Source organism: Embiotoca jacksoni, unplaced genomic scaffold (genome assembly GCF_022577435.1).
Source record: "Embiotoca jacksoni isolate LCO1_2020_lvr unplaced genomic scaffold, fEmbJac1.0.p SCAF_116, whole genome shotgun sequence".
Classification (NCBI taxonomy): Eukaryota; Metazoa; Chordata; class Actinopteri; family Embiotocidae; genus Embiotoca; species Embiotoca jacksoni.
In genome coordinates, this window is record NW_027185248.1 from 288,393 (window position 1) to 315,028 (window position 26,636).

Below are 26,636 nucleotides of genomic sequence, written 5' to 3' on the forward strand. Positions count from 1 at the left end.
TCTGATGCAGAAGTTTCAGCTGCAATACCACCGAGGACCACTAGAGGTCGGCTCCAAAAAGCCTCACAGTGTGTGTGTCTGTGTGTGTGTGTGTGTGTGTGTCTGTCTGTGTCTGTGTGTGTGTGTCTGTGTGTGTATGTGTCTGTGTGTGTGTGTATGTGTGTGTGTCTGTGTGTGTGTGTCTGTCTGTGTCTGTGTGTGTGTGTGTGTGTGTGTCTGTCTGTGTCTGTGTGTGTGTGTCTGTGTGTGTATGTGTCTGTGTGTGTGTGTGTATGTGTGTGTGTCTGTGTGTGTCTGTGTGTGTGTGTGTGTGTGTCTGTGTGTGTGTCTGTGTGTGTGTCTGTGTGTGTGTGTATGTGTATGTGTGTGTGTCTGTGTGTGTGTCTGTCTGTGTGTGTGTGTGTGTGTGTGTGTGTGTGTGTGTGTGTGTGTGTGTGTGTGTGTGTGTGTGTGTACCTTGCGCTGCTGTCTCAGTTCTGAATGATCCATGTGAGGAGCATCTCCGACCCGAAGCTCCTGCGGGAGGCGACTCTGAGAATCACCAGGCTGCAGCTCCTCCAGCCGGAGAGGAGTCAGACTGTGGAACTGATGGAGGAGGAGGAGGAAGAGGAGGAGGAAGAGGAGGAGGAGGAAGAGGAGGAGAAGGAGAAGGAGAAGGAGGAGGAAGAGGAGGAGGAGGAGGAGGAGGAGGAGGAGGAGGAGGAGGAGGAGGAAGAAGAGGAGGAGTCATTACCTCAGCGTGTTCAGTGGGTCTCTGATGAACTGAATCTTACCGTCCAGACGTTCTGCTCAGACGTTCTCTCTGCCGACAGAAGAACCTGAACAGACACAAGTTGACAGACAGAAACACAGACGGAGAACATCAGAACATCAGAGAACATCAGAGAACATTAGATCAGAGATCATTAGAACATCAGAGAACATTAGATCAGAGAACATCAGAACATCAGAGAACATTAGAACATCAGAACATCAGAGAACATTAGAACATCAGAGAACATTAGAACATCAGAGAACATCAGAACATCAGAGAACATTAGAACATCAGAGAACATTAGAACATCAGAGAACATTAGAACATCAGAACATCAGAGAACATTAGAACATCAGAGAACATCAGAGAACATCAGAACATCAGAGAACATTAGGGTTCTCCAAGTTCGGTCCTTTAATCAGTGAGAAACACTCACCTTCAATCCTCCATGTTTGAGCCTTCCACTGCTGCCAGCACCAGCCCTGTGGGCGTGGCCGTAGCTGGGGGCGTGGCCGTAGCTGGGGGCGGTCTGGTCCCGTGCCCTCCCCCCCCACATCGTCCTGGTAGGGCCGGCGGTTCGGGACGTCTCCTCGGGAAGGGTCGGGCTGGTTCTCCCACAGCAGCTCCGCCTCGATGTCGGTGACGAGGTCCTCCTCCTCCTCCTGCAGCTGGGGAGGATCAGGCAGACGAGGAGGAGGAGGAGGAGAAGGAGGAGGAGGCCGCTGGTCCTTCTCCACCTTCAGGTCGTCTGGGTTGCAGCATCCTGAGAGACTGAAACAGTGAATCAGCTGGTTTCAGTTTCCTCTGATTCGAAGACGTCGATGAGGAGAGCTGAAGAACTTTGGTCAGAACCGGTTCAGCACCTCCTCTGGGCTCCAGGATCTCCACCCTGGAGGACCTCCTCCGACCCAGCACTGCGTTCCTCGGCTTCTTCAGGGAGACCATGAACGTCTCGTGGTTCTCCTCCAGACCGTCGTCAACCAGCTGGATGCTCCACGTCTTCAGGTTCACTCCTGCAGGAGACAGGGAGGAGGTCAGCAGGAGGTCAGCCGGAGACAGGGAGGAGGTCAGCCGGAGGTCAGCTGGAGGACAGTAGGAGACAGGGAGGAGGTCAGCAAGAAGTCAACAGGAGACAGGGAGGATGCCAGCAGGAGGACAGCAGGAGACAGGGAGGAGGTCAGCCGGAGACAGCGAGGAGGTCAGCAGGAGACAGGGAGGAGGTTAGCAGGAGACAGGAAGAAGGTCAGCAGGAGGACAGCAGGAGACAGGGAGGAGGTCAGCAGGAGACAGGAAGGAGGTCAGCAGGAGGACAGCAGGAGACAGGGAGGAGGTCAGCAGGAGACAGGAAGGAGGTCAGCAGGAGGTCAGCAGGAGACAGGAAGGAGGTAGCGAAAAAATTTCCCCTCGGGCATTAATAAAGTAACTACCTAACCTAACCTAACATCAATGAACTCAAGCTGAATTAATGATTTTCTTTTTCACACAATATTTGCTTCATAGTGCTCCGTTTAAACAACGTGAAATAATTAAACAGCTTCAGTGTGTTCAAATCAGGCTTTCACTTTATTGAGTGTTTAACATGAGAAGAGTTACAGCAACTGAACAACTTCTATCTGTTGTTTTATCCCAACTTTCCCAGAATAAATGCACCCTCATGTTTAACATTTTCTAGATAAATCCATCACAATATTCATTATATTTTAAACATAAACCAGTTACACATTAATGAGCCGATAAAGATGGTAAAGGAAATATTTCTGTCAGCGACGTGTGTTTACAGACAGTTTATCTTAAAGCATTTCGAGAAGTTTAAACCCTGATCTGCCTCATCAACGTTATACAACAATCAAATCATCCAACACATACGTGTACGAGTATAAACAGAACCAGCTGATGCTGTCCCAGTTTGATCAGATCAGACGAGCGGATTAAAGAGCGCGAGATGAGACCAGTGGAGATGAAGTTGGGTTGTGAAGCGTTAAGAAGCATTTAATAATAAAGAAAGTCATTCAAAGGCCTCGTTCATGAACAACTGCTGACTAACGTTCACGCCATGATAGTCAGTCTGGTCTTATTCTACCGGGCACAAGGTCACGTAGTTACCAGGCTTTGCAAGCCAGAAGGCCGGATACAGCGGCTCAGAGAACCGGTTACGGAAAGTGTACAGGTGAGTCAGTGTGTCAGAACACACCTGGTAGAAAGACAGCGTGCCAGCAGGCCAGTTTAGATAAACCCCAACACGTTTCCAGCCAACATAGCAGAGACTGGTCATTTTATTTTCATGCCATGCACTTAAACCAGTGTTGTACCCAGTGCCATCCTCTTTGGGAAAAGACCAGAGACCATGGTACCAGGACAAATCATTATTTCCAAATGCAGAGACCTTACTGTCTTGTTTCCTGTCGATTCCTTTATATGCAACAGCAACACCCAAGTGTTCAACATACAGGTCACTCCGCTCTACCTCCCAGTAATGCTGTCCACTCAGACCCTCTCTGCACAGCACCTGAGGATGTTTGCCAAACCTCGCGGGGTTGTCAGGGTAGCCTTGATCCTCTCCATATGTCACCTTCTTGTTGTCGTCGGACAGAAGGACGTGGTTGTTGGCTGTGTTTGGGTCCAGCGGGGGGCGCTGGCGAGCCGTTTGGCCACGCCCACTCGCAAAACACGTCAGATGTATCGTCTCACCACGCCGGATGTATGTGACACATTTCATGAGGTTTCAAACCTTAAACACCAACTTCCTGTGTCACGGCGAGACATCCAACTTTGCCGCATCGTCACGGCGACGCCCATTGACAAAGTCGAACGAACGTCTCAATATATCATCAACTACATGTTTAGGTTGTTGTGACCCGACTTTACGTTCATGGGATCAACCAGCTCGACGTAGAATGTGAAAGTATGAAAAGTGTCATTTCCAGTGGCCAACAGGGGGCGCTATGACTATGAGAGAATATTCCCCCACAGGGGTCTTCAGGGCGGGGCTGTTATCATACCTGTGATGTTTGGAGAAGGTCGGTCCATGTACATACGATTTAAAGCAACTCCTAGTTTCATGGCGAGACCTCAAAATGGCCGCCTCTCACGGGCACACACATCGATGAAAACGAATTATTTATACAACTTTTAATCCCAAACATGTTTTCTATCCAGAGAACCGAAATTCAAGTCGGTCGGACAAAATCCCTCGGAGGAGTTCGACAAAGTACAACGTGTCAGAATCGCCCAAAATGGCGACTAAATTCAAAATGGTGGACTTCCTGTCCAGTTGACGTAAAGGTGCAATGTAACTTTTTTGTGTGTCCACCGGATTTGGTGAATTTAGGTAAATGTGGCCGCCGGGGCATCTCTGTAGGGGGCGCTCTCGAGCCGTTTGGTCACGCCCACTCACGACTCCACTAGAATTAGAAATTTTTCGCCGGGAGACAAATGTGTTTCTACTTTGATGAGTTTTTGAATATGATAAAGCCTCTAAGAAGGAAAATCACTTTACGTAAGAATAATAAGGAAAGAGAAAAATAATTCCTTGGAAAAACAACAGAGCTTCGCACCCTAAAAACTGGACTGGCCTGTCAGACCACGTTCCTTCAGGACAGGCCCGCTCCTGTTTCACCTCATGAATCACAGAGATGAAGTTCAGGTGGTGTCTTTGAGGGAAGCTGAGAGAAGGAGGAGGTGAAAGAGGAAGGCTCGTTTCACACACACACACACACACACACACACACACACACACACACACACACACACACACACACACACACTGTGAGGCTTTTTGGAGCCGACCTCTAGTGGTCCTCGGTGGTATTGCAGCTGAAACTTCTGCATCAGAACCAGTTTGTGTAGAAAACAGAAAGTCCAGATTTCCTTCCTTCAGTTTATTGAGTTTTAATGTTCAGAGCAGCGTGACAGTAAACATGACGAGCGTCGCCGTGACGACGGCGAGCAGCTCAGCGAGCGCGAGCCGGCGATGAACAGATGAAGGCGTGTTGAGTTTTGGCCGAGCAGCTGCTGGAGATCCTTCTGGGACCTTCGACCAGGACGCAGTCAGAACCGCCGTCGGGCCGCTCGGAGTCCGACGAGGGACCGGCGGCCCACGTCCAGAGACCAGGACCTCCGGACGGACCTGAGGGACACCGAGGACAGGTCCATTAAACCAGCAGATCGATTCTGATGAGAACCTTTAATTGGAGCAGAGGGAAGTGGACGGATCAGAACCAAAGGAAACGCACCGATCCAGAAGGGCTGCTTCCCGGCCAACCGCCAGAACCAGCTGACGTCTCTTCTGGAGCGAACGCTGATCAGGCTGCTGTTTAACCTGTGGAGGTTCAGAGAACCGATGTCAGAACACCGTCTGGACCAGAACCCGTCTGGACCAGAACCTGTCTGGACCCGGACCAGAACACCATCTGGACCAGAACACCATCAGAACACTGTCTGGACCCGGGTACTCACAGCAGAGAGCAGGTCCGCTCGGCGCTGGCCCAGCTGGCCACAGACGAGCTCACCGTGTAGCAGCGTTTCCTGTAATGAGTCCAACCGTCAGCACACGAGCTGCTGACCGACCTCCCCGTCTGAAACAGAGGTCAGAGGTCAGAGGTCAGAGCCTTGGACAAGCTGCAGACGTAACATGTGTGAGTGTGTGTGTGTGTGTGTGTCTGTCTGTGTCTGTGTGTGTGTGTCTGTGTGTGTGTGTATGTGTCTGTGTGTGTGTGTGTGTGTGTCTGTCTGTGTCTGTGTGTGTGTGTCTGTGTGTGTATGTGTCTGTGTGTGTGTGTATGTGTGTGTGTCTGTGTGTGTCTGTGTGTGTGTGTGTGTGTGTCTGTGTGTGTGTCTGTCTGTGTGTGTGTGTGTGTGTGTGTGTGTGTCTGTGTGTGTGTCTGTCTGTGTGTGTGTGTGTGTGTGTGTGTGTGTGTGTGTGTGTGTGTGTGTGTGTGTGTGTACCTTGCGCTGCTGTCTCAGTTCTGAATGATCCATGTGAGGAGCATCTCCGACCCGAAGCTCCTGCGGGAGGCGACTCTGAGAATCACCAGGCTGCAGCTCCTCCAGCCGGAGAGGAGTCAGACTGTGGAACTGATGGAGGAGGAGGAGGAAGAGGAGGAGGAAGAGGAGGAGGAGGAAGAGGAGGAGAAGGAGAAGGAGGAGGAAGAGGAGGAGGAGGAGGAGGAGGAGGAGGAGGAGGAAGAAGAGGAGGAGTCATTACCTCAGCGTGTTCAGTGGGTCTCTGATGAACTGAATCTTACCGTCCAGACGTTCTGCTCAGACGTTCTCTCTGCCGACAGAAGAACCTGAACAGACACAAGTTGACAGACAGAAACACAGACGGAGAACATCAGAACATCAGAGAACATCAGAGAACATTAGATCAGAGATCATTAGAACATCAGAGAACATTAGATCAGAGAACATCAGAACATCAGAGAACATTAGAACATCAGAACATCAGAGAACATTAGAACATCAGAGAACATTAGAACATCAGAGAACATCAGAACATCAGAGAACATTAGAACATCAGAGAACATTAGAACATCAGAGAACATTAGAACATCAGAACATCAGAGAACATTAGAACATCAGAGAACATCAGAGAACATCAGAACATCAGAGAACATTAGGGTTCTCCAAGTTCGGTCCTTTAATCAGTGAGAAACACTCACCTTCAATCCTCCATGTTTGAGCCTTCCACTGCTGCCAGCACCAGCCCTGTGGGCGTGGCCGTAGCTGGGGGCGTGGCCGTAGCTGGGGGCGGTCTGGTCCCGTGCCCTCCCCCCCCACATCGTCCTGGTAGGGCCGGCGGTTCGGGACGTCTCCTCGGGAAGGGTCGGGCTGGTTCTCCCACAGCAGCTCCGCCTCGATGTCGGTGAAGGAGGAGGAGGAGGAGGAGAAGGAGGAGGAGGCCGCTGGTCCTTCTCCACCTTCAGGTCGTCTGGGTTGCAGCATCCTGAGAGACTGAAACAGTGAATCAGCTGGTTTCAGTTTCCTCTGATTCGAAGACGTCGATGAGGAGAGCTGAAGAACTTTGGTCAGAACCGGTTCAGCACCTCCTCTGGGCTCCAGGATCTCCACCCTGGAGGACCTCCTCCGACCCAGCACTGCGTTCCTCGGCTTCTTCAGGGAGACCATGAACGTCTCGTGGTTCTCCTCCAGACCGTCGTCAACCAGCTGGATGCTCCACGTCTTCAGGTTCACTCCTGCAGGAGACAGGGAGGAGGTCAGCAGGAGGTCAGCCGGAGACAGGGAGGAGGTCAGCCGGAGGTCAGCTGGAGGACAGTAGGAGACAGGGAGGAGGTCAGCAAGAAGTCAACAGGAGACAGGGAGGATGCCAGCAGGAGGACAGCAGGAGACAGGGAGGAGGTCAGCCGGAGACAGCGAGGAGGTCAGCAGGAGACAGGGAGGAGGTTAGCAGGAGACAGGAAGAAGGTCAGCAGGAGGACAGCAGGAGACAGGGAGGAGGTCAGCAGGAGACAGGAAGGAGGTCAGCAGGAGGACAGCAGGAGACAGGGAGGAGGTCAGCAGGAGACAGGAAGGAGGTCAGCAGGAGGTCAGCAGGAGACAGGAAGGAGGTAGCGAAAAAATTTCCCCTCGGGCATTAATAAAGTAACTACCTAACCTAACCTAACATCAATGAACTCAAGCTGAATTAATGATTTTCTTTTTCACACAATATTTGCTTCATAGTGCTCCGTTTAAACAACGTGAAATAATTAAACAGCTTCAGTGTGTTCAAATCAGGCTTTCACTTTATTGAGTGTTTAACATGAGAAGAGTTACAGCAACTGAACAACTTCTATCTGTTGTTTTATCCCAACTTTCCCAGAATAAATGCACCCTCATGTTTAACATTTTCTAGATAAATCCATCACAATATTCATTATATTTTAAACATAAACCAGTTACACATTAATGAGCCGATAAAGATGGTAAAGGAAATATTTCTGTCAGCGACGTGTGTTTACAGACAGTTTATCTTAAAGCATTTCGAGAAGTTTAAACCCTGATCTGCCTCATCAACGTTATACAACAATCAAATCATCCAACACATACGTGTACGAGTATAAACAGAACCAGCTGATGCTGTCCCAGTTTGATCAGATCAGACGAGCGGATTAAAGAGCGCGAGATGAGACCAGTGGAGATGAAGTTGGGTTGTGAAGCGTTAAGAAGCATTTAATAATAAAGAAAGTCATTCAAAGGCCTCGTTCATGAACAACTGCTGACTAACGTTCACGCCATGATAGTCAGTCTGGTCTTATTCTACCGGGCACAAGGTCACGTAGTTACCAGGCTTTGCAAGCCAGAAGGCCGGATACAGCGGCTCAGAGAACCGGTTACGGAAAGTGTACAGGTGAGTCAGTGTGTCAGAACACACCTGGTAGAAAGACAGCGTGCCAGCAGGCCAGTTTAGATAAACCCCAACACGTTTCCAGCCAACATAGCAGAGACTGGTCATTTTATTTTCATGCCATGCACTTAAACCAGTGTTGTACCCAGTGCCATCCTCTTTGGGAAAAGACCAGAGACCATGGTACCAGGACAAATCATTATTTCCAAATGCAGAGACCTTACTGTCTTGTTTCCTGTCGATTCCTTTATATGCAACAGCAACACCCAAGTGTTCAACATACAGGTCACTCCGCTCTACCTCCCAGTAATGCTGTCCACTCAGACCCTCTCTGCACAGCACCTGAGGATGTTTGCCAAACCTCGCGGGGTTGTCAGGGTAGCCTTGATCCTCTCCATATGTCACCTTCTTGTTGTCGTCGGACAGAAGGACGTGGTTGTTGGCTGTGTTTGGGTCCAGCGGGGGGCGCTGGCGAGCCGTTTGGCCACGCCCACTCGCAAAACACGTCAGATGTATCGTCTCACCACGCCGGATGTATGTGACACATTTCATGAGGTTTCAAACCTTAAACACCAACTTCCTGTGTCACGGCGAGACATCCAACTTTGCCGCATCGTCACGGCGACGCCCATTGACAAAGTCGAACGAACGTCTCAATATATCATCAACTACATGTTTAGGTTGTTGTGACCCGACTTTACATTCATGGGATCAACCAGCTCGACGTAGAATGTGAAAGTATGAAAAGTGTCATTTCCAGTGGCCAACAGGGGGCGCTATGACTATGAGAGAATATTCCCCCACAGGGGTCTTCAGGGCGGGGCTGTTATCATACCTGTGATGTTTGGAGAAGGTCGGTCCATGTACATACGATTTAAAGCAACTCCTAGTTTCATGGCGAGACCTCAAAATGGCCGCCTCTCACGGGCACACACATCGATGAAAACGAATTATTTATACAACTTTTAATCCCAAACATGTTTTCTATCCAGAGAACCGAAATTCAAGTCGGTCGGACAAAATCCCTCGGAGGAGTTCGACAAAGTACAACGTGTCAGAATCGCCCAAAATGGCGACTAAATTCAAAATGGTGGACTTCCTGTCCAGTTGACGTAACGGTGCAATGTAACTTTTTTGTGCGTCCACCGGATTTGGTGAATTTAGGTAAATGTGGCCGCCGGGGCATCTCTGTAGGGGGCGCTCTCGAGCCGTTTGGTCACGCCCACTCACGACTCCACTAGAATTAGAAATTTTTCGCAGGGAGACAAATGTGTTTCTACTTTGATGAGTTTTTGAATATGATAAAGCCTCTAAGAAGGAAAATCACTTTACGTAAGAATAATAAGGAAAGAGAAAAATAATTCCTTGGAAAAACAACAGAGCTTCGCACCCTAAAAACTGGACTGGCCTGTCAGACCACGTTCCTTCAGGACAGGCCCGCTCCTGTTTCACCTCATGAATCACAGAGATGAAGTTCAGGTGGTGTCTTTGAGGGAAGCTGAGAGAAGGAGGAGGTGAAAGAGGAAGGCTCGTTTCACACACACACACACACACACACACACACACACACACACACACACACACACACACACACACACACACACACACACACTGTGAGGCTTTTTGGAGCCGACCTCTAGTGGTCCTCGGTGGTATTGCAGCTGAAACTTCTGCATCAGAACCAGTTTGTGTAGAAAACAGAAAGTCCAGATTTCCTTCCTTCAGTTTATTGAGTTTTAATGTTCAGAGCAGCGTGACAGTAAACATGACGAGCGTCGCCGTGACGACGGCGAGCAGCTCAGCGAGCGCGAGCCGGCGATGAACAGATGAAGGCGTGTTGAGTTTCGGCCGAGCAGCTGCTGGAGATCCTTCTGGGACCTTCGACCAGGACGCAGTCAGAACCGCCGTCGGGCCGCTCGGAGTCCGACGAGGGACCGGCGGCCCACGTCCAGAGACCAGGACCTCCGGACGGACCTGAGGGACACCGAGGACAGGTCCATTAAACCAGCAGATCGATTCTGATGAGAACCTTTAATTGGAGCAGAGGGAAGTGGACGGATCAGAACCAAAGGAAACGCACCGATCCAGAAGGGCTGCTTCCCGGCCAACCGCCAGAACCAGCTGACGTCTCTTCTGGAGCGAACGCTGATCAGGCTGCTGTTTAACCTGTGGAGGTTCAGAGAACCGATGTCAGAACACCGTCTGGACCAGAACCCGTCTGGACCAGAACCTGTCTGGACCCGGACCAGAACACCATCTGGACCAGAACACCATCAGAACACTGTCTGGACCCGGGTACTCACAGCAGAGAGCAGGTCCGCTCGGCGCTGGCCCAGCTGGCCACAGACGAGCTCACCGTGTAGCAGCGTTTCCTGTAATGAGTCCAACCGTCAGCACACGAGCTGCTGACCGACCTCCCCGTCTGAAACAGAGGTCAGAGGTCAGAGGTCAGAGCCTTGGACAAGCTGCAGACGTAACATGTGTGAGTGTGTGTGTGTGTGTGTGTGTGTGTCTGTCTGTGTCTGTGTGTGTGTGTCTGTGTGTGTGTGTCTGTGTGTGTGTGTATGTGTCTGTGTGTGTGTGTGTGTGTGTCTGTCTGTGTCTGTGTGTGTGTGTCTGTGTGTGTATGTGTCTGTGTGTGTGTGTATGTGTGTGTGTCTGTGTGTGTCTGTGTGTGTGTGTGTGTGTGTCTGTGTGTGTGTCTGTGTGTGTGTCTGTGTGTGTGTGTATGTGTATGTGTGTGTGTCTGTGTGTGTGTGTGTTTGTGTGTGTGTGTGTGTGTGTGTGTACCTTGCGCTGCTGTCTCAGTTCTGAATGATCCATGTGAGGAGCATCTCCGACCCGAAGCTCCTGCGGGAGGCGACTCTGAGAATCACCAGGCTGCAGCTCCTCCAGCCGGAGAGGAGTCAGACTGTGGAACTGATGGAGGAGGAGGAGGAAGAGGAGGAGGAAGAGGAGGAGGAGGAAGAGGAGGAGAAGGAGAAGGAGGAGGAAGAGGAGGAGGAGGAGGAGGAGGAGGAGGAGGAGGAGGAAGAAGAGGAGGAGTCATTACCTCAGCGTGTTCAGTGGGTCTCTGATGAACTGAATCTTACCGTCCAGACGTTCTGCTCAGACGTTCTCTCTGCCGACAGAAGAACCTGAACAGACACAAGTTGACAGACAGAAACACAGACGGAGAACATCAGAACATCAGAGAACATCAGAGAACATTAGATCAGAGATCATTAGAACATCAGAGAACATTAGATCAGAGAACATCAGAACATCAGAGAACATTAGAACATCAGAACATCAGAGAACATTAGAACATCAGAGAACATTAGAACATCAGAGAACATCAGAACATCAGAGAACATTAGAACATCAGAGAACATTAGAACATCAGAGAACATTAGAACATCAGAACATCAGAGAACATTAGAACATCAGAGAACATCAGAGAACATCAGAACATCAGAGAACATTAGGGTTCTCCAAGTTCGGTCCTTTAATCAGTGAGAAACACTCACCTTCAATCCTCCATGTTTGAGCCTTCCACTGCTGCCAGCACCAGCCCTGTGGGCGTGGCCGTAGCTGGGGGCGTGGCCGTAGCTGGGGGCGGTCTGGTCCCGTGCCCTCCCCCCCCACATCGTCCTGGTAGGGCCAGCGGTTCGGGACGTCTCCTCGGGAAGGGTCGGGCTGGTTCTCCCACAGCAGCTCCGCCTCGATGTCGGTGACGAGGTCCTCCTCCTCCTCCTGCAGCTGGGGAGGATCAGGCAGACGAGGAGGAGGAGGAGGAGAAGGAGGAGGAGGCCGCTGGTCCTTCTCCACCTTCAGGTCGTCTGGGTTGCAGCATCCTGAGAGACTGAAACAGTGAATCAGCTGGTTTCAGTTTCCTCTGATTCGAAGACGTCGATGAGGAGAGCTGAAGAACTTTGGTCAGAACCGGTTCAGCACCTCCTCTGGGCTCCAGGATCTCCACCCTGGAGGACCTCCTCCGACCCAGCACTGCGTTCCTCGGCTTCTTCAGGGAGACCATGAACGTCTCGTGGTTCTCCTCCAGACCGTCGTCAACCAGCTGGATGCTCCACGTCTTCAGGTTCACTCCTGCAGGAGACAGGGAGGAGGTCAGCAGGAGGTCAGCCGGAGACAGGGAGGAGGTCAGCCGGAGGTCAGCTGGAGGACAGTAGGAGACAGGGAGGAGGTCAGCAAGAAGTCAACAGGAGACAGGGAGGATGCCAGCAGGAGGACAGCAGGAGACAGGGAGGAGGTCAGCCGGAGACAGCGAGGAGGTCAGCAGGAGACAGGGAGGAGGTTAGCAGGAGACAGGAAGAAGGTCAGCAGGAGGACAGCAGGAGACAGGGAGGAGGTCAGCCGGAGACAGCGAGGAGGTCAGCAGGAGACAGGGAGGAGGTTAGCAGGAGACAGGAAGAAGGTCAACAGGAGGACAGCAGGAGACAGGGAGGAGGTCAGCAGGAGACAGGAAGGAGGTCAGCAGGAGGACAGCAGGAGACAGGGAGGAGGTCAGCAGGAGACAGGAAGGAGGTCAGCAGGAGGTCAGCAGGAGACAGGAAGGAGGTAGCGAAAAAATTTCCCCTCGGGCATTAATAAAGTAACTACCTAACCTAACCTAACATCAATGAACTCAAGCTGAATTAATGATTTTCTTTTTCACACAATATTTGCTTCATAGTGCTCCGTTTAAACAACGTGAAATAATTAAACAGCTTCAGTGTGTTCAAATCAGGCTTTCACTTTATTGAGTGTTTAACATGAGAAGAGTTACAGCAACTGAACAACTTCTATCTGTTGTTTTATCCCAACTTTCCCAGAATAAATGCACCCTCATGTTTAACATTTTCTAGATAAATCCATCACAATATTCATTATATTTTAAACATAAACCAGTTACACATTAATGAGCCGATAAAGATGGTAAAGGAAATATTTCTGTCAGCGACGTGTGTTTACAGACAGTTTATCTTAAAGCATTTCGAGAAGTTTAAACCCTGATCTGCCTCATCAACGTTATACAACAATCAAATCATCCAACACATACGTGTACGAGTATAAACAGAACCAGCTGATGCTGTCCCAGTTTGATCAGATCAGACGAGCGGATTAAAGAGCGCGAGATGAGACCAGTGGAGATGAAGTTGGGTTGTGAAGCGTTAAGAAGCATTTAATAATAAAGAAAGTCATTCAAAGGCCTCGTTCATGAACAACTGCTGACTAACGTTCACGCCATGATAGTCAGTCTGGTCTTATTCTACCGGGCACAAGGTCACGTAGTTACCAGGCTTTGCAAGCCAGAAGGCCGGATACAGCGGCTCAGAGAACCGGTTACGGAAAGTGTACAGGTGAGTCAGTGTGTCAGAACACACCTGGTAGAAAGACAGCGTGCCAGCAGGCCAGTTTAGATAAACCCCAACACGTTTCCAGCCAACATAGCAGAGACTGGTCATTTTATTTTCATGCCATGCACTTAAACCAGTGTTGTACCCAGTGCCATCCTCTTTGGGAAAAGACCAGAGACCATGGTACCAGGACAAATCATTATTTCCAAATGCAGAGACCTTACTGTCTTGTTTCCTGTCGATTCCTTTATATGCAACAGCAACACCCAAGTGTTCAACATACAGGTCACTCCGCTCTACCTCCCAGTAATGCTGTCCACTCAGACCCTCTCTGCACAGCACCTGAGGATGTTTGCCAAACCTCGCGGGGTTGTCAGGGTAGCCTTGATCCTCTCCATATGTCACCTTCTTGTTGTCGTCGGACAGAAGGACGTGGTTGTTGGCTGTGTTTGGGTCCAGCGGGGGGCGCTGGCGAGCCGTTTGGCCACGCCCACTCGCAAAACACGTCAGATGTATCGTCTCACCACGCCGGATGTATGTGACACATTTCATGAGGTTTCAAACCTTAAACACCAACTTCCTGTGTCACGGCGAGACATCCAACTTTGCCGCATCGTCACGGCGACGCCCATTGACAAAGTCGAACGAACGTCTCAATATATCATCAACTACATGTTTAGGTTATTGTGACCCGACTTTAGGTTCATGGGATCAACCAGCTCGACGTAGAATGTGAAAGTATGAAAAGTGTCATTTCCAGTGGCCAACAGGGGGCGCTATGACTATGAGAGAATATTCCCCCACAGGGGTCTTCAGGGCGGGGCTGTTATCATACCTGTGATGTTTGGAGAAGGTCGGTCCATGTACATACGATTTAAAGCAACTCCTAGTTTCATGGCGAGACCTCAAAATGGCCGCCTCTCACGGGCACACACATCGATGAAAACGAATTATTTATACAACTTTTAATCCCAAACATGTTTTCTATCCAGAGAACCGAAATTCAAGTCGGTCGGACAAAATCCCTCGGAGGAGTTCGACAAAGTACAACGTGTCAGAATCGCCCAAAATGGCGACTAAATTCAAAATGGTGGACTTCCTGTCCAGTTGACGTAACGGTGCAATGTAACTTTTTTGTGCGTCCACCGGATTTGGTGAATTTAGGTAAATGTGGCCGCCGGGGCATCTCTGTAGGGGGCGCTCTCGAGCCGTTTGGTCACGCCCACTCACGACTCCACTAGAATTAGAAATTTTTCGCCGGGAGACAAATGTGTTTCTACTTTGATGAGTTTTTGAATATGATAAAGCCTCTAAGAAGGAAAATCACTTTACGTAAGAATAATAAGGAAAGAGAAAAATAATTCCTTGGAAAAACAACAGAGCTTCGCACCCTAAAAACTGGACTGGCCTGTCAGACCACGTTCCTTCAGGACAGGCCCGCTCCTGTTTCACCTCATGAATCACAGAGATGAAGTTCAGGTGGTGTCTTTGAGGGAAGCTGAGAGAAGGAGGAGGTGAAAGAGGAAGGCTCGTTTCACACACACACACACACACACACACACACACACACACACACACACACACACACACACACACACACACACACACACTGTGAGGCTTTTTGGAGCCGACCTCTAGTGGTCCTCGGTGGTATTGCAGCTGAAACTTCTGCATCAGAACCAGTTTGTGTAGAAAACAGAAACTGTGTTATGTGTGTTGTTGTGTTGTTTTGTGTGTTATTGTTTGTGTTGTGTGTGTTATGTGTGTTGTTGTGTTCCTCTGATGCTGACCTGATCAGGATGATTGATCCTGTGTGTCCAGTGGTTCCTGTGAGGAAGGTTCATGCTCTGACCATCAGCTGGGCGGTTCCACCGCAGGGGAAGCAGTACCGGTGAGTTCTGGAAGCAGAACCAGAGGACACGGGCCTGAATGTTCTGGTTCTGTTGATGAAGAGCAGGTGAACCAGCTGCTCATCATCATCATCATCATCATCATCAGATCAACCTGTGTTTGTTGTGTGTCAGAGTGAAACCGCTCCACTACATCTCCTGGCTGATCGGACACGAGGGAGCCGGCAGCATCCTGTCGCTGCTGAGACGCAGGTCAGTCATTAACCTGCAGCTGGTCACCTGGTGGTCACGTGATGGTCACCTGGTGGTCCCCTGGTGGTCACCTGGTGGTCACGTGATGGTCACCTGGTGGTCACGTGATGGTCCCCTGGTGGTCACCTGGTGGTCCCCTGGTGGTCACGTGATGGTCACCTGGTGGTCACCTGGTGGTCCCCTGGTGGTCACGTGATGGTCCCCTAGTGGTCCCCTAGTGGTCCCCTGGTGGTCACGTGATGGTCACCTGGTGGTCACCTGGTGGTCACGTGATGGTCACCTGGTGGTCACCTGGTGGTCCCCTGGTGGTCACGTGATGGTCCCCTAGTGGTCCCCTAGTGGTCACCTGGTGGTCACGTGATGGTCCCCTGGTGGTCACCTGGTGGTCCCCTGGTGGTCACGTGATGGTCACCTGGTGGTCACCTGGTGGTCCCCTGGTGGTCACGTGATGGTCCCCTAGTGGTCCCCTAGTGGTCCCCTGGTGGTCACGTGATGGTCACCTGGTGGTCACCTGGTGGTCCCCTGGTGGTCACGTGATGGTCACCTGGTGGTCACCTGGTGGTCACCTGGTGGTCCCCTGGTGGTCACGTGATGGTCACCTGGTGGTCACGTGATGGTCCCCTAGTGGTCCCCTAGTGGTCCCCTGGTGGTCACGTGATGGTCCCCTGGTGGTCCCCTGGTGGTCCCCTGGTGGTCACGTGATGGTCCCCTGGTGGTCCCCTGGTGGTCCCCTGGTGGTCACGTGATGGTCCCCTGGTGGTCCCCTGGTGGTCCCCTAGTGGTCACCTGGTGGTCACGTGGTGGTCACGTGATGGTCCCCTGGTGGTCACCTGGTGGTCCCCTGGTGGTCCCCTAGTGGTCACCTGGTGGTCACGTGGTGGTCATGTGTTCAGGTGCTGGGCTCTGGCTCTGTTCGGAGGAAACAGTGAGACGGGCTTCGACCAGAACACCACCTACTCCATCTTCTCCATCTCCATCACCCTCACTGACCAGGGCTACCAGAACTTCTACCAGGTACACACACACTCACACACACAAACACACACACACACACACACATACACACACTCCCTCTCTCTCTCTCTCTCCCTCTCTCTCTCTCTCTCTCTCACTCACACACTCCGTAATGTTGTGTGATGGTGCAGTGTTTGACCCTCCAGGCCACCGTACTTCCTGTCTGCAGGTTGTCCACCTGGTGTTCCAGTACCTGAAGATGCTGCAGGCCGTCGGCCCCCAGCAGAGGTCAGTTAGCATCAGCTGACCCTCCAACATGGACCTGTAGCTAACGCTAACTATCTTTGCAGCTAATGCTAACGCTAACTATCGCTGTTCTTTCAGGATCTACGAGGAGATTCAGAAGATAGAAGCCAACGAGTTCCACTATCAGGAGCAGGTACCGCAGCACATCACATGTTCATCACATGTTCACGTGTTTACAGACACGTGTTCTGAACCATGATTGGTTGGAGTTGAAGCTCCACCCCCTGCCTCTCCTCCTCAGACGGATCCCATCGAGTTTGTGGAGAACATCTGTGAGAACATGCAGCTGTTCCCCAAAGAGGACTTCCTGACCGGAGACCAGCTGATGTTCGAGTTCGACCCACAGGTAACCAGAACCAGGACCAGGACCAGGATTCTGGACTGGACTCTGATCAGAGGAGGTGTTGAAGTATTGATTAGGTTGGAGTATAAAGGTGATTGATTAGTGAGTGTGTCTCTGTGTGTGTGTGTGTGTGTGTGTGTGTGTGTGTATCTCTGTGTGTGTGTGTGTGTGTGTGTATGTGTATCTCTGTGTGTGTGTGTGTGTGTGTGTGTGTGTGTGTGTGTGTGTATCTCTGTGTGTGTGTGTGTGTGTGTGTGTGTGTGTGTGTATATCTGTGTGTGTGTGTGTATGTGTATCTCTGTGTGTGTGTGTGTGTGTATATCTGTGTGTGTGTGTGTGTGTGTGTATATCTTTGTGTGTGTGTGTATCTCTGTGTGTGTGTGTATGTGTATCTCTGTGTGTGTGTGTGTGTGTATATCTGTGTGTGTGTGTGTGTATATCTTTGTGTGTGTGTGTATCTCTGTGTGTGTGTGTGCGTGTGTGTGTATATATATCTCTGTGTGTCTCTGTGTGTGTGTATGTGTGTGTGTGTGTGTATATATATCTCTGTGTGTCTCTGTGTGTGTGTATGTGTGTGTGTGTGTGTATATATATCTCTGTGTGTCTCTGTGTGTGTGTGTGTGTGTGTATATATATCTCTGTGTGTGTGTATGTGTGTGTGTGTGTGTATATATATCTCTGTGTGTCTCTGTGTGTGTGTGTGTGTATATATCTGTGTGTGTGTGTGTGTGTCCAGGTGATCTCCGCCCCCCTCTCCCTGCTGACCCCCCACAGATCCAACCTGCTCCTTCTGTCTCCGGAGAATGAGGGCGTGTGTACCCTGAGAGAGAGGTGGTTCGGTACCAGCTACAGCAGCGAAGGTACCGCACCAGAACCATCATGTGATCACTGTGTACTGACCCGGTAACGGGCCGGACCCGACTCAGCCAGACCTTCACATGTGGGTGTGTTTGTTTTACCTGCTCAGAGATCCCAGAGGAGTGGAGGCAGCGCTGGGGAGGAGACTTCCAGCTCCACCCTGAACTCCACCTTCCTGCTGAGAACCAGTTCATCGGTCAGTAGGAGGAGTTCAGGTCATATGACACCACACTTGGGACCTGTAAACTACCTGTGAAATATGACATTAGAATACAGGAAGTAAACCCCTAACTTAGGTGAATCAGGTAAATCAGGTGAATCAGGTAAATCAGGTGACACAGGTGAATCAGGTAAATCAGGTGACACAGGTGAATCAGGTAAATCAGGTGACACAGGTGAATCAGGTAAATCAGGTGACACAGGTGAATCAGGTAAATCAGGTAAATCAGGTGACACAGGTGAATCAGGTAAATCAGGTGACACAGGTGAATCGGGTGAATCAGGTGAATCAGGTGAATCAGGTGACACAGGTGAATCAGGTAAATCAGGTGACACAGGTGAATCGGGTGAATCAGGTGAATCAGGTAAATCAGGTGACACAGGTGAATCAGGTAAATCAGGTGACACAGGTGAATCAGGTAAATCAGGTGACACAGGTGAATCAGGTAAATCAGGTAAATCAGGTGACACAGGTGAATCGGGTGAATCAGGTGAATCAGGTGAATCAGGTAAATCAAGTGAATCAGGTAAATCAGGTGAATCAGGTAAATCAAGTGAATCAGGTAAATCAGGTGAATCAGGTGACTCAGGTCAGAGGTCACCTTCAGTAAAGTGATTCTTCCTGTTGTTGCCGTAGCGACGGATTTCACCCTGAAGATGTCGGACTGCCCTGACACGGAAGTTCCTGTCCGGATCGCGAGCAGCGAGCGAGGCTGTCTGTGGTACAAGAAGGACAACAAGTTCAAGATCCCTAAAGGTGAGCTCTGATTGGACAACACGTCACACTCAGCAGGGGTCATCATGTCACATGTTTAAACATGGCCGACTGTCCTCCACATGTTTAACAGACTGGTTTAAAGTCCGGTTGTAGAAGTTCTGCTGACTCTGTGTGTGTGTGTGTGTGTGTGTGTGTGTGTGTGTGTGTGTGTGTGCGTTCCAGCCTACATCCGCTTCAACCTGATCTCCCCGATGATCCAGAAGAGCCCAGAGAAGTAAGAGAGCACCGACACCCATCAGGTTCACCTGGACCGGCACCACCACCTAACTGTTTATGTGCAGGGATGTGAAGCAGAGCAGCTGGGGGTCAGAGGTCACAGGTCAGAGGTTGAGGTGGGCTGCATCATTAAACTGAAACGTGTCAGAACACAATATGAAATAATATTTCCAATAGGAATTTTTTTTTTTTTAAGTACCAGTAACAGTTCAGTGGTACTGACCACAGCTGCATGTAGCTTCAAACAGAACCTCCAGAACTCGTGTTGACATGAGGAACATGCAGCTTCTCTTCTTCCTCAGTCTGGTTCTGTTCGACCTCTTCGTCAACATCCTCGCCCACAACCTGGCAGAACCGCCTACGAGGCCGACGTGGCCCAGCTGGAGTACAAACTGGTGGCCGCAGAACACGGACTGGTGGTCCGACTGAAGGGCTTCAACCACAAGCTGCCGGTCAGGACACGCTGGGAAACATTGGGACACGCTGGGACATACTGGGACACACTGGGACACTATGGGACATACGGTGACACATTGGGACACACTGGGACACATTGGGACACACTGGGACATACTGGGACACACTGGGACACATTGGAACACACTGGGACACACTGGGACACATTGGGACATGCTGGGACACGCTGGGACACACTGGGACACACTGGGACACATTGGGACATACTGGGACATGCTGGGACACACTGGGACACACTGGGACACATTGGGACATGCTGGGACACGCTGGGACACACTGGAACACACTGGGACACACTGGGACACATTGGGACATGCTGGGACACGCTGGGACACACTGGGACACACTGGGACACATTGGGACATACTGGGACACACTGGGACACATTGGAACACACTGGGACACACTGGGACACATTGGGACATGCTGGGACACACTGGGACACATTGGAACACACTGGGACACACTGGGACACATTGGGACATGCTGGGACACGCTGGCACATACTGGGACAGAGACAGACAGATCAATAACTGATACGTCTACCTAGTATTGATCCGTATTGATTCAGTATTGATGAGTATTGATCAGTATTAATGAGTATTGATCCAGTATTGATCAGTTTTGATCAGTATTGATCCAGTATTGATCCAGTATTGATCCAGTACTGATCAGTATTGATCCAGTATTGATCCAGTATTGATCAGTATTGATCAGTTTTGATCAGTATTGATCCAGTATTGATCCAGTATTAATCATTATTGATCCAGTATTGATCAGTATTGATCCAGTATTGATCATTATTGATCCAGTATTGATCCAGTATTGATGAGTATTGATCCAGTATTGATCAGTATTGATCCAGTATTGATGAGTATTGATCCAGTATTGATCCAGTATTGATCATTATTGATCCAGTATTGATCAGTATTGATCCAGTATTGATGAGTATTGATCCAGTATTGATCATTATTGATCCAGTATTGATCCAGTATTGATGAGTATTGATCCAGTATTGATCAGTTTTGATCAGTATTGATCCAGTATTGATGAGTATTGATCCAGTATTGATCAGTATTGATCCAGTATTGATGAGTATTGATCCAGTATTGATCATTATTGATCCAGTATTGATCAGTATTGATCCAGTATTGATGAGTATTGATCCAGTATTGATCAGTATTGATCCAGTATTGATCCAGTATTGATGAGTGATTCTACCTCCTTCCAGCTGCTGCTGAGGCTCATCGTGGATCAGCTTGCAGACTTCAGCGCTGATCCGGGGGTCTTCAACATGTTCTCAGAGCAGCTGAAGAAAACCTACTTCAACATCCTCATCAAGCCGGACCGGCTGGGCAAGTACGGAGGACACACACCGAGTGATACACACTCAGAGATCAGTGTGTACTTGTACTGTGTTCAGAGATCAGTGTGTACTTGTACTGTGTTCAGAGACGTGCGGCTGCTGATCCTGGAACACTGCCGCTGGTCCGTCATCCAGAAACATCAGGCCGTCACTAAAGGACTCACCGTCCTCGACCTCATGACCTTCGTCACCGAGCTGAAGGCGGAGCTTTACACTGAGGGGCTGGTGCAGGGGAACTTCACCAGCACGGTTAGACACACACACACACACACACACACACACACACACACACACACACACACACACACACACACACACACACACACACACACACAGAGAGAGACACACACACACAGAGAGAGAGACACACACACACACACACACACACACACACACACACACACAGAGAGACACACACACACACACACACACACACACACACACACACACACACACACACAGAGAGAGCGACTCAGAACACATTGTGTTTGCTCTGAATGAGTGATGTCAGTCTATCTCATTAATACAAAAAACATCCCATAATAATCAGGGTACAGCTGGTTTTCAGGAGATGATGAGGAAAGGTTCCACCTAAAAGCTTCAGTAGAATAAAGGTTACCGTGGTTACCATCGGAACCGTGGAACAGTGATGTTGATATTGATTGATCATCCATCTGTTTCCTCCACCAGGAGTCCAGACAGTTCCTGAACTACTTCACTGAGTGAGTATCTGTTGCCATGACGACACATCATCTGATCGGACAAACACCGATTCATGAGTCCAGTTCAGACCAGTGTCTCTGTGTGTGATTGTGTGTGTCTCTGTGTGTGTGATTGTGTGTGTGTCTCTGTGTGTGTGTGTGTGTGTGTGTGTGTGTGTGTGTGTGTGTGTGTGTGTGTGTGTGTGTGTGTGTGCAGGAAGCTGCAGTTCCAGCCTCTGCCAGCAGAGGCCCCCGTGTTGTTCCGGGTTGTGGAGCTTCCTCAGAAACATCATCTCTGTAAAATCAAATCTCTGAACAAAGGAGACGCCAACTCTGAGGTCACCGTCTACTACCAGGTAGCGATCAGAGTGACGGACTGCCAACTCAGCTCTTCTCTGCCGCGTGATGTGGCGTGTAAACACTGACACGTGTTTCCTGTCCTGTGTTGCAGTCGGGGCTGAAACAGCTGAGAGAACACGCCCTGATGGAGCTGATGGTGGTGAGTGTCACACACACCTGTCCGTCACACTTGTCTGTCATCAAGATCAGTTCACGGTCTCCATGGTAACCCTGACAGGAAACAGGATGTTAGTCAACAAGCAGAGGGACAGTGAGCCTTTAACATGAGCCTGAAGAACACCTGTAACCATGGTAACGGTGTGTGTGTGTGTGTGTGTGTGTGTGTGTCAGATGCACATGGAGGAGCCCTGCTTCGACTTCCTGAGGACGAAGGAGACTCTGGGGTGAGTTTCACTATAAGGAACACACGCTAAGGACACAGCAGAGACACACATGGTGACATCACAGGTGACATCACGGGTGACATCACAGGTGTTAAAACAGGCTGTTCCTTTGCAGGCTGCCTCCCTCTGCTGCAGCCAGCAGGATCTCTTTGACTGACTTTAGTCTGAATGTGATCTCCTGACCTGCAGGTACCAGGTGTACCCGACCTGCAGGAACACCTCGGGGGTGCTGGGATTCTCCGTCACCGTGGAAACACAGGCCACCAAGTTCAGGTGAGTTTACCTGTGGTTTCCGAACGGCGGCCGATCCGCCGAGCCATTAACACGCGTTCCTGCGCTCGCAGCTCGGAGCTGGTGGAGGCGAAGATCGAGGAGTTCCTGCTGAGCTTCGGGGAGCGTCTGGCAGCCCTGAACCAGGAGGCCTTTAGGACCCAGGTGACGGCGCTCATCAAGCTGAAGGAGTGCGAGGACGCTCACCTAGGAGAGGAGGTGGACCGCAACTGGTTTGAGGTCGTCACGCAGCAGTACGTCTTCGACCGGCTCAGCAAGGAGGTGACGCACACGCGTGTTCCTGCACAGATCACACTGATCAATACACAACGTGATCAATACACAACGTGATCAATACACAACGTGATCAATATACAACGTGATCAATATACGTGATCAATACACGTGATCAATATACAACGTGATCAATACACGTGATCAACACACAACGTGATCAATATACAACGTGATCAATATACGTGATCAATACACGTGATCAATATACAACGTGATCAATACACGTGATCAACACACAACGTGATCAATACACGTGATCAATATACGTGATCAATACACGTGATCAACACACAACGTGATCAATATACAACGTGATCAATACACGTGATCAACACACAACGTGATCAATATACAACGTGATCAATATACGTGATCAACACACAACGTGATCAACACACAACGTGATCAATATACAACGTGATCAATACACGTGATCAATACACGTGATCAACACACAACGTGATCAATATACAACGTGATCAATATACGTGATCAACACACAACGTGATCAACACACAACGTGATCAATATACAACGTGATCAATATACGTGATCAATACACAACGTGATCAATACACGTGATCAATATACGTGATCAACACACAACGTGATCAATATACAACGTGATCAATATACGTGATCAACACACAACGTGATCAACACACAACGTGATCAATATACAACGTGATCAATATACGTGATCAATACACAACGTGATCAATATACAACGTGATCAACACACAACGTGATCAACACACAACGTGATCAATACACATGATCAACACAACGTGATCAACACAACGTGATCAACACAACGTGATCAACACACAACATGATCAATACACATGATCTGTAAACAGGTGAACAGCTGGTAAACAGGTGGTAAACAGGTGGTGAACAGCCAGTAAACAGCTGGTGAACAGGTGGTAAACAGGTGGTGAACAGCTGGTAAACAGCTGGTGAACAGGTGGTGAACAGCCAGTAAACAGCCGGTAAACAGGTGGTGAACAGCCAGTAAACAGGTGGTGAACAGCCAGTAAACAGGTGGTGAACAGCCAGTAAACAGCTGGTGAACAGGTGGTAAACAGCCGGTGAACAGCCAGTAAACAGCCGGTAAACAGGTGGTAAACAGGTGGTGAACAGCCGGTAAACAGCCGGTAAACAGGTGGTGAACAGCCAGTAAACAGCTGGTGAACAGGTGGTAAACAGGTGGTGAACAGCCGGTGAACAGCCGGTAAACAGGTGGTGAACAGCCAGTAAACAGCTGGTGAACAGGTGGTAAACAGGTGGTAGACAGGTGAACAGCCAGTAAACAGGTGGTAAACAGGTGGTAAACAGGTGAACAGCCAGTAAACAGGTGGTAAACAGGTGGTGAACAGCCGGTAAACAGGTGGTGAACAGCCGGTGAACAGCCGGTAAACAGGTGGTAAACAGGTGGTGAACAGCCGGTAAACAGCTGGTGAACAGGTGGTAAACAGGTAAACAGGTGAACAGCCAGTAAACAGGTGGTAAACAGGTGAACAGGTGGTAAACAGGTGGTAAACAGGTGGTAAACAGGTGGTAAACAGGTGAACAGCCAGTAAACAGGTGGTAAACAGGTGAACAGGTGGTAAACAGGTGGTAAACAGGTGAACAGCCAGTAAACAGGTGGTAAACAGGTAAACAGGTGGTAAACAGGTGTGTGTGTGTTGCAGATCGAGGCTCTGAAGACGTTCTCTCAGGACGATCTGGTCTTCTGGTTCCTGCAGCACCGAAACAGCAGCAGCAGGAAGCTCAGTGTTCACGTGAGTGTTTCATTGAGGCTCCGCCCCCTCACCATCACCGCCATGTAGAACTTTTTACACTTTTCAAAATAAAAGACAAACACACTGAACTTCCTGTTTCCTGTCAGGTGGTTGGTTTCGGGGTGGAGGAAAACGACCCCCCCGATCAGAGCGCCGCCAGCAGCCCGGAAAGCTCCGCCCCCTCCTCAGCCTACGGTGAAGTGAGCGAGCTGACCTTCCTGCCGACCTCATCGCCGTCACTCCAGGACGCCACAGTCATCACTGACATCAGAGCGTTTACCTCCTCCCTTCCCCTCCACCCCTACCACAAGATCCTCAGCTAGGCCCCACCCACTGCCTCCTGATTGGCTGTCTGGCAGAGACAGTGAAGTAACCACAGCAACATCCAGCACTGAGGAAAACTCCTGTGGTTTCTTCTTCTACTGTGTGAATGTTGCGTTCACTTCCTGTGGGAACAGAAGCTCTGTAAATAAAATGACACAAAACTACAACCACACACACAAAACTACAACCACACACACAAAACTACAATCATACACACAAAACTACAATCACACACACAAAACTACAACCACACACACAAAACTACAATCACACACACAAAACTACAATCACACACACAAAACTACAATCACACACACAAAACTACAATCATACACACAAAACTACAATCACACACACAAAACTACAATCACACACACAAAACTACAATCACACACAGAAAACTACAATCATACACACAAAACTACAATCACACACACAAAACTACAACCACACACACAAAACTACAATCACACACAGAAAACTACAATCACACACACAAAACTACAATCACACACACAAAACTACAATCACACACAGAAAACTACAATCATACACACAGAAAACTACAATCAAACACACAAAACTACAATCACACACACAAAACTACAATCACACACACAAAACTACAGTCACAGAAAATTACAGTCACACAAAAAACTACAATCACACACACAAAACTACAATCACACACACAAAACTACAACCACACACACAAAACTACAATCACACACACAAAACTACAATCACACACACAAAACTACAGTCACAGAAAATTACAGTCACACAAAAAAACTACAATCACACACAAAACTACAGTTACACAAAAAAGTACATTAATGGCCTCCTGATGCTCCGACAGCCTTTTAACATGGAAACACTGTCGGTTCCCGGGGGACGTGAACGCAGCGTGAAGACCTCGGGCTCGTCTGTTACCAAGGAAACATAACGATGATTTTAACGTGTTCGTCCTGTACGAGTCTATTCATGAGGACAGACGTGGAAATAAACATGTGGACTCTGGATGTTCTGCAGTCATGTGATCACTTTAAGAAACGACATACATGTTTCAGTTCAGGAATATTATGTCAGTAAATATCAATAAAAACATTTAAAGAGTTTCTGACGTCTTTATTTTTCACTGTTTTCATTAAAAACAGAATTTAAGATAACAGATATGTTTACTTTCAGCTTCACAGCTGAAGATGCTCGGTTTGACCTGAAGCTTATTAAATAAAGAAAATCCGGGTCACCGGCCGGCCGCCATCTTTGTTTTGGTTCGGAAAGAAGTGAAAAATCATTTTATTTTTATCCGAATTGAAGATTATTTGATGAAGACAGTCGGAAGATGTTTAGAAGATTCTAGAAAAACTTCAAAAACAACATCAATTGTTTTAAAGCGACCTGATTTAACTTGGATAAAACCCAGCGGTTAACAGGAAACAGGAGGAACCAACCGGAGCAGC

The 26,636-nt window shown here is 49.2% G+C and overlaps 5 protein-coding genes and 1 pseudogene across 5 annotated transcripts; 1 reads left to right on the forward strand and 5 right to left on the reverse strand.

Annotated features, from left to right (window-relative positions):
- Nucleotides 1–2,304: 2,304 nt before the first annotated feature.
- Nucleotides 2,305–3,622, reverse strand: LOC138194830 (neoverrucotoxin subunit alpha-like). Its single transcript, XM_069143835.1, has one exon. The coding sequence runs from the start codon at nucleotides 3,468–3,470 to the stop codon at nucleotides 2,826–2,828; it is 645 nt and encodes a 214-aa protein (XP_068999936.1). The 5' UTR covers nucleotides 3,471–3,622; the 3' UTR covers nucleotides 2,305–2,825.
- Nucleotides 3,623–4,617: 995 nt separating this feature from the next.
- On the reverse strand, nucleotides 4,618–6,605 carry LOC138194884 (snaclec 5-like). Its single transcript, XM_069143902.1, has 6 exons — nucleotides 6,415–6,605; nucleotides 5,998–6,042; nucleotides 5,699–5,827; nucleotides 5,210–5,328; nucleotides 4,987–5,072; nucleotides 4,618–4,880 (listed from the first exon to the last, which is right to left on the reverse strand). The coding sequence occupies exons 1-6, from the start codon at nucleotides 6,532–6,534 to the stop codon at nucleotides 4,705–4,707; spliced, it is 675 nt and encodes a 224-aa protein (XP_069000003.1). The 5' UTR covers nucleotides 6,535–6,605; the 3' UTR covers nucleotides 4,618–4,704.
- Nucleotides 6,606–7,485: 880 nt separating this feature from the next.
- LOC138194896 (neoverrucotoxin subunit alpha-like) lies at nucleotides 7,486–8,759 on the reverse strand. Its single transcript, XM_069143916.1, has one exon. The coding sequence runs from the start codon at nucleotides 8,649–8,651 to the stop codon at nucleotides 8,007–8,009; it is 645 nt and encodes a 214-aa protein (XP_069000017.1). The 5' UTR covers nucleotides 8,652–8,759; the 3' UTR covers nucleotides 7,486–8,006.
- Nucleotides 8,760–9,393: 634 nt separating this feature from the next.
- LOC138194833 (FRAS1-related extracellular matrix protein 1-like) lies at nucleotides 9,394–12,715 on the reverse strand. Its single transcript, XM_069143839.1, has 9 exons — nucleotides 12,709–12,715; nucleotides 12,036–12,254; nucleotides 11,791–11,935; nucleotides 11,609–11,732; nucleotides 11,192–11,236; nucleotides 10,890–11,018; nucleotides 10,403–10,521; nucleotides 10,180–10,265; nucleotides 9,394–10,073 (listed from the first exon to the last, which is right to left on the reverse strand). The coding sequence occupies exons 1-9, from the start codon at nucleotides 12,713–12,715 to the stop codon at nucleotides 9,898–9,900; spliced, it is 1,050 nt and encodes a 349-aa protein (XP_068999940.1). The 3' UTR covers nucleotides 9,394–9,897.
- Nucleotides 12,716–12,821: 106 nt separating this feature from the next.
- Nucleotides 12,822–14,128, reverse strand: LOC138194895 (neoverrucotoxin subunit alpha-like). Its single transcript, XM_069143915.1, has one exon. It carries the CDS (start codon nucleotides 13,985–13,987, stop codon nucleotides 13,343–13,345), a length of 645 nt encoding a protein of 214 aa, XP_069000016.1. The 5' UTR covers nucleotides 13,988–14,128; the 3' UTR covers nucleotides 12,822–13,342.
- Nucleotides 14,129–15,156: 1,028 nt separating this feature from the next.
- Nucleotides 15,157–26,291, forward strand: LOC138194878 (nardilysin-like; annotated as a pseudogene).
- Nucleotides 26,292–26,636: the final 345 nt, after the last annotated feature.

Excerpts from the sequence above, each read along its gene's own strand:
- LOC138194830 (XM_069143835.1), bottom strand. The coding sequence starts at position 3,470 with ATGAAATGTGTCACATACATCCGGCGTGGTGAGACGATACATCTGACG.
- LOC138194884 (XM_069143902.1), bottom strand. The coding sequence starts at position 6,534 with ATGTGGGGGGGGAGGGCACGGGACCAGACCGCCCCCAGCTACGGCCAC. Across the intron at positions 6,043-6,414 it reads TCAAACATGGAGGATTGAAG|GTTCTTCTGTCGGCAGAGAG; the intron begins GTGAGTGTTTCT and ends GTGTCTGTTCAG. Across the intron at positions 5,329-5,698 it reads AACTGAGACAGCAGCGCAAG|ACGGGGAGGTCGGTCAGCAG; the intron begins GTACACACACAC and ends CCTCTGTTTCAG.
- LOC138194896 (XM_069143916.1), bottom strand. The coding sequence starts at position 8,651 with ATGAAATGTGTCACATACATCCGGCGTGGTGAGACGATACATCTGACG.
- LOC138194833 (XM_069143839.1), bottom strand. Across the intron at positions 11,936-12,035 it reads GATCCTGGAGCCCAGAGGAG|GATGCTGCAACCCAGACGAC; the intron begins GTGCTGAACCGG and ends TCAGTCTCTCAG. Across the intron at positions 10,266-10,402 it reads GAGCGGACCTGCTCTCTGCT|GTTAAACAGCAGCCTGATCA; the intron begins GTGAGTACCCGG and ends GAACCTCCACAG.
- LOC138194895 (XM_069143915.1), bottom strand. The coding sequence starts at position 13,987 with ATGAAATGTGTCACATACATCCGGCGTGGTGAGACGATACATCTGACG.